This window comes from Papaver somniferum, chromosome 1 (assembly GCF_003573695.1).
Source record: "Papaver somniferum cultivar HN1 chromosome 1, ASM357369v1, whole genome shotgun sequence".
Lineage (NCBI taxonomy): Eukaryota > Viridiplantae > Streptophyta > Magnoliopsida > Ranunculales > Papaveraceae > Papaver > Papaver somniferum.
Genome location: NC_039358.1, coordinates 86471987 through 86483425, shown reverse-complemented (window position 1 = coordinate 86483425; position 11439 = coordinate 86471987). Strand labels below are relative to the sequence as shown.

General features: G+C 35.3%; 1 protein-coding gene across 1 annotated transcript; it reads left to right on the top strand.

The window, feature by feature from the left end:
• The first annotated feature begins 5668 nt into the window (after nt 1–5668).
• Nucleotides 5669–9026, top strand: LOC113293452 (thioredoxin domain-containing protein 9 homolog). Its single transcript, XM_026542086.1, has 4 exons — nt 5669–5828; nt 5931–6206; nt 8299–8457; nt 8575–9026. Exons 1-4 carry the CDS (start codon nt 5805–5807, stop codon nt 8746–8748), a joined length of 633 nt encoding a protein of 210 aa, XP_026397871.1. The 5' UTR covers nt 5669–5804; the 3' UTR covers nt 8749–9026.
• Nucleotides 9027–11439: the final 2413 nt, after the last annotated feature.

The following is an 11439-nucleotide window of genomic DNA, read 5'->3' as shown; positions in this document are numbered from 1 at the left end:
GGGGCAAAAAAAAAAAATACTCCCTCCGTTTCCGAAAAGTTATTACTGTTATTTTTTTTAATCGGAAAATGACTTTAAATTATGAATGAACAGATTACATATTGTTTTTATCTCGCTGGATCAAATCTTGAGTCCAAGCAGGGACATTATTTGACCAACTAAAGCATAAAGATTGAGTTCTGGCATGCTTAGCCAAAGAGTCAGCTAAACTGTTTGCATCTCTGTGAACATAAGAGCAAACCCAGTAATTTAATGATTTCAAATACCTAACACATCATTTATTAAGTTAAAAGTAGTCCATTTCACAACTGTGAAATTTCCATTGAGCGTCGCTATCACGTTGGCACAATATCCTTCCAAGTGTATTCTCCTCCAGTTATTTGTCTTTGCCCACAATACAGCTTCCAAAAGAGCTTGTGCTTCTGCCTGCTCTGGGTCTATTGAAGAAGAAGCCCCTCCCCGCAATCCATAGCTATCGCCTGCAACATCTCTACAGATTAGTCCCCAGCCAGATAAACAATTCATATTTAAATGAGAACAATCAAAATTTATTTTTAGGACATCATTAGCTGGAGGTGTCCAATAGTGTACAGTTTGCCTGTTGGCCTGAAAATGAGTATAATGATTATCTCTAGCCCTGTTCCAATCATCCAGCTGTGACAAGATATTTTTAGCCACTTCCACATAGTTCAAAGACTGATTATCGAAGATTTTTGCACATCTGGATTTCCAGATGAGCCAAATTGTGAAACACGCAATATCATACATTTTGAAATCTTTACCAGCACTATAATTGACTGTCAAGAAAAAATCACAGAACCAACTATGCCTTTATTCTGAACATGAGATTTGTAACAGTCCAATCAAAAAACAAGTGCTTATAAGTTTCAGGAGCATCCCCATATAATGGACAAGAGCTGTCATGATGTTTAGTGAATCTAGAAAGCCTAGTCCTAGTTGGAAAACAATGATGCAAGTATTTCCACACAAATTGATGTATCCTATGCGGAAGTTTATGTTTCCAGAAAGACTTCCAACAGATATTAAGGTTGTTCTTAGTTGGTTTGTTCACTAGAGTCTCATTTAGAATGACATTGTATGCCGACTTAATAGTGAAAATGTCATTGATGGCTGGTTCCCATCTAATAATATCCTTACCTGTAAGAGGAATTCTGATCCTAGTAATCTCAGTAACATTATTTTCATCAAAGAGAGCTCTTAGTGTATTAACAATCCAAGCATTTGTATCATGGTCAATTAACTGACTGACAGTGTTCATACCAGAAGAGTGAAAATGAGAATCAGGGGGTTTGTGTCTTTTTGGAATCCAGTTGTCTTTCCAAATTGACACAGAGGCACCATCACCTATTTCCATTACATAGTGCTTTTTAACAATCTCTAATCCAGTGTGGATTCCCATCCAAATCCAAGACCCATGATCACGTACACTGCCAGTAATAGGATTAGTATTAGCAAAATATTTCTCTCTTAATATAATTGACCAAGGTTCATTAGGATAAGTAACCATTCTCCATGCCAGCTTAGTAAGAAGAGCAACATTTAGGATTTCAGTCCTTCTAATGTTAAGGCCTCCTAGGTCTTTTGGAAGAGCAATGTCATCCTAGGCTTTGGGATAATAACCTTTCTCATTATCTTTCTTGCCCCACCAAAAATTCATTTGAATACTATCCATTTGGGTAGTTTATTCTTTGGGCATAAGGAAAACAACTAAATGATGATTAGCTAAGTTTCCTAAAACAGCTTGACTCATAACAGTTCTGCCAGGAAGAGAAAGAAAGATAGCATCCCAAATATGAAGTCTATTCTTATAACTATCTAAGAGATGGGCAAAAGACTCATATTTTCTCTTTTGCAAAAGAAGGGGAACTCCTAGATATTTTTCGTTTAGGGACATTCTTCTTATTCTAAGGATATTTGAAATATCATTTTTCACATTGCTAGGTACTTTAGAGCTGAAAGCTAGAGCTGACTTATCAAAATTCACAGCCTGACCTGAGAATTTGTTGAATTGTTCAATAAGAGTAGACAAATTTCTAGCATCTTTACATCTAGCTTTTATGAAAATAAGACAATCATCAGCAAAAAATAAATGGGATATAGGAGGACAATTCTTGTTTGCTTTAAAACCATGGATGAGATCATTACTTTCAGCAGTTCTCAAACTTCTTGAAAAAGCTTCCATACATAGAATAAAAAGATAAGGGGATAAGGGGTCTCCTTGCCTTAATCTCCTTTGAGGATAGTAAACATTACCTGGAGAACCATTTAGAAGAATTGAAGTAGAAATACTTGTAATGCATTGCTCAACCATGTTGCACCAAACTTCAGAGAATCCTAGTTTTTTCAGACTATCAACAAGAAAACACCATTCCACTCTGTCAAAAGCTTTTAACATATCAAGTTTTATAGCTACACAACCATCCTTAGCTTTTGTTTTTTTCATGGAATGAATAAGTTCATGAGTAATAATGATGTTATCATGGATAAGTCTACCAGATAAAAAAGCAGTTTGTGCAGGGGATATAATCTTATGCAAAACACATTTAAGTCTGGAGGCAAGTAACTTGGATATAATCTTATAAGAAACATTGCACAAACTAATGGGTCTGAAATCTACTGCACTTTTAGGACAGTTGTTCTTAGGAATGAGGGTTGTGAAGTTATGATTTAACTGTTTTAAAATATATTGAGTTTGGAAGAAAGATTGAACCATTTTAACCACATCTGGACCAACAGTCTCCCACATCAGTTGATAGAAACCTGGGGGAAGCCATCTGGACCAGGAGTAGTCCATGGTTTCATCTCAAAAACAATTTTCTTAACTTCATCTGCACAAGGAATAGCAGTTAGCATAGCATTGTCCTCATCAGAGATAGCAACATTAACATTATTCAAGAATATATCAGGACAAGGAGGGTTGGAAGTCTTACTCATTGAACTAAAATGCCTTAGTAATTCACTTTTAATATCATTCCTTTCATCAAGCCAGATTCCTAAATTATTTTGTAAGGACTCTATTTGAGTTTTCTGTCTTCTGTAATTGGCTTCAATATGACCTATTTTTAGACTAAAATGAAAAAAAAAAATGATAGCATCTCTTTTCCAGAAATGGAAGTAGTATATTTGATCCCGGATTTGTATAACAAAAATATTCGAACCATCGTCCCTACTCCCTAGAAATACATGTTGGGCCTAATTGTATCGACCACGACCAACTCTTCGCACTTTTCATAAATCAAAACAAACAAGCCCTAAAACACGAACAGTGATAATTCTCCAATGGGAAAATTAGGCGCAGACCCAAAAGAAATAATATTCTCATTGTCAGGCCCACAATTAAATTTAGGTACCGTGACACCCAAAATTATCCAAAATTATTAAGAATCAATACATAACTCGTTATGCATACTATTTTTTCAGGAATAACTCGTTATGCATACTATTTTTTCAGGGGTATAATTGTAAAGCAAACTTGGATATAACATATCTAAAAATCCGCGCCTTGGAATTTAACAAATTTTATATCGTTGGAAATCTTTTTAAGAAAGCAACAATATCAAATTTTTATTTTTCACGAAAAAGTCGGAGGTGATCATCATTTTAGGCAAAATTTTCGAAAACTGTCTACATAACCATTATGCAACCACCAAAAAAGATGCATAACACATTCTGCAGACGCATAACGAATTATGCAACCATTTTCTCGACTGCATAACAAAGTTATGCATCTATAACAAGTTATGTAACCATTTTTTTGGTTGATTTTAGTGCGTACATAAAAAATGGATGAATAATGCAGTATGCATCCATATTTACGGATGCATATCAGGTTATGCATCTATTTTCTCGATGCATAAAAGATTGTGCAACAATTTTCTCGACGCATAATGCATTATGCAATCATATTTTCGGATATATAACAGGTTATGCATCTATTTTCACGACTGCATAACATGTTATGTAGATATTATTGTAAGTGCATGACAAGTTATGCAGCCTTATTTTTTGTTGGTTTCAATACTAAGAAAAAATTAGTTGCATAACGTGTTATGCAACCGTTTTCTGGACTGCATAACAAGTTATGCAAAAAAAAAAAAAAACTGCAGAACGTGTTATGCAACCAATTTCGATAATGCATAACAAGTTATGCAACAAATTTTATAGATGCATAACCTGTTATACATCAACCTACATCTGTCTCGAGTATCTTTACACACATATTTACCATCGAACATATTTTCCAAACTAACGGAAACATAGTACCTAGCTGCAGGCTTCTCGATGATCAACATCATCACTTTCCTGTCTCCCTCTTCATCGCACTAACACAATCAGGTAAGCCCGTGCCTTCTAACCCCACTGGAATTGTTGTAACTTTATCTCTTCCATCAATTACTCGAACACCAGCAGCAATAACTCAATCCCAGTCTAAAACAAGTTGTTAACCTTAGAAGGAAGCCAGTAGCAGCATACATCTTTCACTTCCATAGCTCAACCAAATCACCACAGTTTTAGACCTCAGCTCCTATCTCTTCCATGAACATCATATCACCAACACAGACCCATAACAACACACGTTCTACAGCTGAAAATTAGCTCAACAACTTGCAGTATCTCCTCCTAACCAAACCAGTTCAGTCTGCGAAAATCATCCCACCAGAAACCCTGTAAAACAGACCACCAGCACCATTGCAGCAACAACCATTGTAGACAAACTCAACTAGCATCAGATGAGCTTGAAGGCCTTTTCTCGAACATGTTGTGTGCCTAAACTGGTAACTGCAATTCCTCATTCATTCACAACCCATAAACACACTCCATTCAATCCCCATTATCAACATCAACATCATTATCTTCCCTGGTTCAATTAGTCTTCAGAAATCATTCATAAACCCTTGAAATACGCACACAGAAAATGGACAGCAACAGCTGCACTTCCACCTGAATTTCAGCTCAAAATCTCGCCTGAACCACACATCTGACCTTGTCATTCCTTCCATGTCTTGACTGCTCTAAAGCCCCATCAACATAGTCCATCAGATACGGCAACCACAACCCAATTTCAGTTGGAATTTCAGGCCAAGATGTAACTCAAATCAACCCCAATCTCTGCCAATAACTACCTCAACAAACATAACTCATTTCCTTCTCTTGGTTGGTTCCGAGTGAAGCTGCTGATCTCTGCTTAATACCCATCTCGATCTCTGGCAGGAAATTCCGAGTTAAATTATCATTTGTTGTTTTTCTCCAAGGAATTTCTTCAAATACCTTCACTGTGTTCATGTTCTTTTTCTGCTTCGTTTACCATCTGCTGGCATAATTGAGAACTGTAAATTTGAATCAATTCTCTCGACCTAATTCTCTGGACCCTAATTTTCTTCTTCGATTTTACCATCAATTCATCACAAAATCTGAATCAACTTGAGTGATAACCAATACCCACTCTTCCTAATCGACCACAACTCATCGGGAATTCACGGTAGAGTGGAGAGGACGAAGAAAAGGAATTGAAGAAGAAGAAAAAGAAGAAAAAAAACGAAAGAAATAGAATTTTATAAAATATGGGTTTGAGAATAATTTTTTTCTAGAAAATGGGTGCGCACTTTCAAATTTCTGGGCGTGGGTTTCACAGTAGGAAAGATCCAAAGAATGGGTCTCCACATAGTTTTCACTTCTCCAATAGATTTTGTTTCTCCCTCTCCTCCTCGGCTCCTCCTTTAAAAATTACCTGCGCTCTGTTTCATTTCAGAGACAGAGATAGAGAGGAAGGAAAAACCGAAGCCATGGATCGTTCAAAAGTTCAAGAGGTTAATCTCTATTTATAATATATACAATTCTTTTGGTTTTTTTTTTCTTATTTAATTTTGATTATGCTGAAAAAAATCATTTTTTTTTATTTACTAATACAGATTATAGAACAGCAAGTATTAACAGTAGCAAAAGCATTTGAAGAAAAACTTGATGATGAGATATCAGCATTAGATCGTGTTGATCTTGATGATATTGATGCATTAAGAGAAAGAAGATTACAACAGATGAAGAAAATGGCTGAGAAAAGAAATCGTTGGATCTCTCTAGGTCATGGTGAATATAGTGAGATCCAATCTGAAAAAGATTTCTTTACTGTTGTTAAAGCTAGTGAACGTGTTGTTTGTCATTTCTATCGGGAGAATTGGCCTTGCAAGGTAACCCCATTGTCTCTTTTCTGCTTTAGGGTTGTCTTTATCTTTCTAGGGTTTCAGCTATTTTATTTGTTAGGTCAATGTACAATCAGAAAATATTGAATTCACTTGAAGAACAGAACATTGCATATTTCTAGGGTTTCTAGCTCTTGAAATTTCATTTCCTACACATTATTCTCCAGAACCCATTTGAAGTTATTTAGATGTGGTTGTCTCGTCTTGTGTTGGTCTTATGTGCTAAAGTAGTTGGTAGATAGCTAGGTATAGTTGTGAACTCCCTTTTGAAGGAACTCTAGAATCGAATAACAGATAAAGTATTCGATTGAGATCTATTTTACAGTTTATATACGAGAATGCTTAGTTCTGAATGAGTGTAGTAATTTAATGTGAGAGGGTTGCAATTTTAGGTTTTCATGTAGCTAGAGAGTGGGTGTTTATCACAGATGCAAAATGTAGTGAATGGTGATTGTGGTTGTGATTGAAGATGAGTTTGGTTGCTAATTAGAGTAGCGATTCAAGAAAGAAGTAGCGCTGATGGTTGAGCGGAATTGTCCCCTACTTTTGTCTCCCACTTTCAAACTAAAAAGTTGTTTTACCAAAATCGTGCTCTTAGAGTGACGTTCTGTAATAGAATATAAGAATCTTTCCATGAAGACATTGTAGTGATTTACATGAAATCATTTCATTCTTGAACACTCTACAGTCCAGGAAGAGAAAATGAAATTACCTTTCTTTGATATAGTGTTAAATTTCTTCTGTTTTTTATTAGACTCGTTAAGACTGAGTAGGAACAGCTTAGTTGTTTAGGAGTCTGGTTTCTCACTCCTTAATGACCTGCCTTCTTGTTGAGGGAGTTGTGAATCGCTCTTTATGGCAAGCAGCTATGCGCTTCACAGGTCTTCACGATGTGGTTCAATTCTTATGTAATGATAATCCATCCAATTAAAAATAAAATTCCAAATAGTCGGCTTAGATATTTCTTTTTCTTCTCATTCTACCTGCTATTAGTGGTTCGTCACTCAGTGTTGGTTTCATTTTCAATGTATAAAACTTTCTAACTTAGGTTATTTCAATGAGATATGTGAATCGTGAGCTTTGGTATAACTTGATGAAATTCATTTGCTTCGTAATATTTAATCATACTATAAACCAAGTTATCTTGATACTATGGTTATTGGTGCTGGAGTTATCATTTGATCTACTTTTGTTTTCTTGTACTATAGTATTATTCTACTGTTTCCTAACTTCAACTTTCATATTTGAAGTTGGTATTGATCTTTGAGTCCTGAATTTCTATAGTTCCACGTCATTGTTCATTTTCTTCTAACTTCGGACAAAGTTGGTTACAATCTGGCTTCAGTTCTTTTTTCTAGTTTAAGTAATTTCCACAACATGAAGGCATGATCTCCTAGTAATTACTTAGAGAATTAGTCGGATTTTTATCAAGAAACCTGACTGATTCTCGGATGTATTGGTTCATGTGGGTATATTGACTTGGAAGACCATGCATTTGCAATAAGCTTGCAGAAGCACACTTTCACATTGGAGCAAAACTTGAACTGATACAAGGGTTCTAGATGGTACTTGCAGTTGCTGGATCTGGATGCTGCATAGGAATGAATCCTTTTTTTTTTTTTTTTTTTTTTTTTAAATTTTGTAAATCATAATAGGAATGAGTCAGTGGACTGCATTTGATCCTTAGAGGTGCTAACTTTAGGCTTACATTGCGTTCATGTCAAAAGCATAGTAGACGCTATTAGGTCAATCACATCTCAACTGTCTTAATATTCCTCCATACTAAATATAATCTAATAGAAAAAACCCACTATGGTAATTATTCCTACGATGTTTGGTTGGTGTTTGGACACCTTAAAGACTCGCTAACTAAATATTATTCCCATTGTACAGAGCAATTTTTTTTGAAGTTATCTTAGGCTTACTTTCCATGTGAGAATATGACTGTTGGCTTTCGACTAGAGTGTTATTAGTTCCCTACGGTAGTATATTACTGTATGGTGTTATGAATGAAGACAAAGTTTACTGAACTCTGCCTCGGTAATAAACAACTATTGAACCTGTTTCTTTTGCTTTGCAGGTGATTGACAAGCACATGGCGATTCTGGCGAAAAAACACATAGAGACTCGATTTGTGAAAATTAATGCCGAGAAAAGTCCTTTTCTGGCTGAGAAGCTTAAGATAATTGTACTTCCAACTCTTGCCCTTATCAAGAATACCAAAGTCGATGACTACGTGGTATGATGTTCACACCCTTGTATACATGTTTAAATGATAGATATTTTAATCGAGTTTGTGCCTATGAAAAGGAAATTTGTGCACGTTCTGACGTCTTTTAACTTTCCACTTCATCAGGTAGGATTTGACGAGTTAGGAGGGACAGATGATTTTAGCACCGAGGAGCTTGAAGAGAGAATTGCAAGATCTCAAGTCATAATATTTGAAGGTGAATCATCGTCTCTAAGCCTGTCCAAGCCCCATACTAGAAACGTACGCCAAAGCCAGCGGTCAGATTCAGACTCAGATTAAATTCATTATTTCCGTGTTTATAACCCTGAGAAGTGGTGCTTTTTAATGTATGTATTGTTCATGTTGGTTTGGAGGCATATATCTCCACCAAAATATTTAATGTATGACATATTACTAGCGCTAGTTAAATGAGTGTTTTTCTCATCCCTTTTTTTTTTTGATTCAAAAAGAGATTCATTACATCTTGTAATATCCCCCCTGTATCCATGAAACGATACCAGGCGGGAAATTTTCCACATACTCAAAAGTGATACCAGAGCTTCTACATTTCTTAGCCACCAAGTCTGCCACTCCATTCTTAGTTCTTTTTATTGACTGACAGACGGAATGATCTTGGTTTTGAAGTAAAAACTTAATGTCTAAGACAATACTTTGGTTTAACCAGTGAACATGGGAAGTTTCTTCCATTTGTTGACTTAACTAAAACTTAGTTGTCTGACTTAAAAATAACTTTAGAGAATTTTTTTGCAATTGCCCACTTTACAGCTTCATGCATTGCAAGACATTCCAATTGCTCCACTTCATGATCTTGAATCATTCCTCAATTGAAGAATCTCCCTTTAGCTCCACAACATTGACCTGCAAAATTTCGAGCTATTAGGCCTCCTGTAAGGTTTATCTTTCAGAAAAGATGCATTCATATTGATTTTGATGTAATCTCCAACTGGAGGATCCCAGTATTGAGGTTGCTCCTGCAAACTGGTAGACCTGTTAAATACAACAACAACATTTTTTTTTGCAACTATCCAACAATGACATAATACTGTTTATACTGAAAATTATGTTTGTTTTTTCCATATAGTGATCATAAGTAAATACAGGAAATGCACATTATCTCTAGATTGGGTTGCAGAAGTAGTTACACTTGTAGTAAACCAACTAGTAATCCAGTTAAACAAGCTACCATGCACACTGTTTATATTTCTGACATTCACATTAACTCAAAGCCAAATAGATCTAGCATATGGACAATCCAGAAATATATGCTCAACAGTCTCAAAAGTAGCATTACAAATACTACAGTAAACTTCAATGCCCTGTTTGTACCTAGCAAGCTTATCCCTTGTAGGAACACTGTGGACACTTCCACACAAAAAGTTTTAACTTTACGGGGAATTTTACGATCCCACATAGCTTTCCAAATATTACTGCTACCAGCTGATGACCTGAGGACACGGTAGTATGGTTACTAAGTACTTTATAAGCACTTTTGACAATAAAAATACCTTTCTTATCATGAATCTAGTTATGAGTATCACTACCATATCTAGGGATTTGCATAGAGATAATTTTATCAGCTGAATTCATCTCAAAAATAGCATATATCAGATGCACATTCCAAGACTTAGTTCTTGGAAAAAATAACTTATGAACATAGACAAGATTAGATTAGTTATTTGAATTAGTTATGGGTTCAGGGGATGATCTAAACCAACCACCCATTTATCGAGCCAAATCCCAATTTGGGTACCACATCTTACAGATCAAAAAGAGCTATCCTTAATGGTTTTAATCTGCCTATATATGCCTTTCCAGACCCATGAATTTTGTCATTAAGTTTATACAAATGAAGAGGATTAGTTGTCCTAAAATATTTAGCTTATAAAATTTGAACATAAAGATCATCAGAGTTAGAACAAATTTTCCAGGCAATTTTGCTTATAAGAGCTTTATTAAAAACTTCCACATTTCTAAAGCCTAAACCTCCTAATTCCTTTGGCTTTTGAAGATTACTCCATCCCCTCATTTGTTTTATGAGCCCACCCGAAATTTCTCTGTAAAGTGTCAAGTTTGTCTAAAATAGTAATAGGAACTTTAAAACATCCCATCTAGTAAGTTGGGAGTGAATTCATAACATACATGATCAGTGTAGTCCTACCAGATTGGTTTAGCGTCACATTAATCCAATTATTGAGTCTAGCCTAAAAATATTGGGTTATAGGTTCAAAACATCTAACTTTAGAATGACCTAACAGTAAAGGGGTACTAAGATATGTTTCTGAGTCACCTAAAATATTCATGTTAAGTTCTTTAGCCAAGTCTTCACAAACAACATGACTTAGGTTGTTACTAAAGTAAACACAAGATTTGTCAAAGTTCAGAGTCTGACCAGAAAGCTTGTCAAAGTCATGCAGAATGTTTACAATACCAACAATAATTATCTTATCAACTTTTGGAAAAATGAGGATGTTATCTGCAAATAAAAGATGTGAAATAGAGGGAGCTCTCCTAGCCACCTTAATACCTGCAATTTCTATGTTAGTCTCAGCAAGAATCAATCTTCTAAAGAGAAACTCCATGGCCATGATAAAAAGATAAGGAGATAATGGATCTCCTTGTCTTATACCTATTGAAGGTATATTTAAAGCCATAGTACCTCCAATACCTTCTTTTTGCTTCATTGTATGAATAATCTCATGAGCAATTATAATATTATCATGTATGGCTCTACTTTGATAGGGTGAAATTAGTTTCTTCAAAAAAGGTTTAATCATATCAGCTAGGGTTTTAGAAACTATTTTGTAAGATACATTACAAAGACCTATTGGTCTAAACACAGATGGTTTATTTGGATCTTTCACCTTAGGAATAAGACTTATATAAGTCTTATTAAGATCTTTAGGCAAGAAACCAATTATGAAAAATGTTGGACCCTTACCCACAATTGCCCATTGAGATTGATAAAAACCA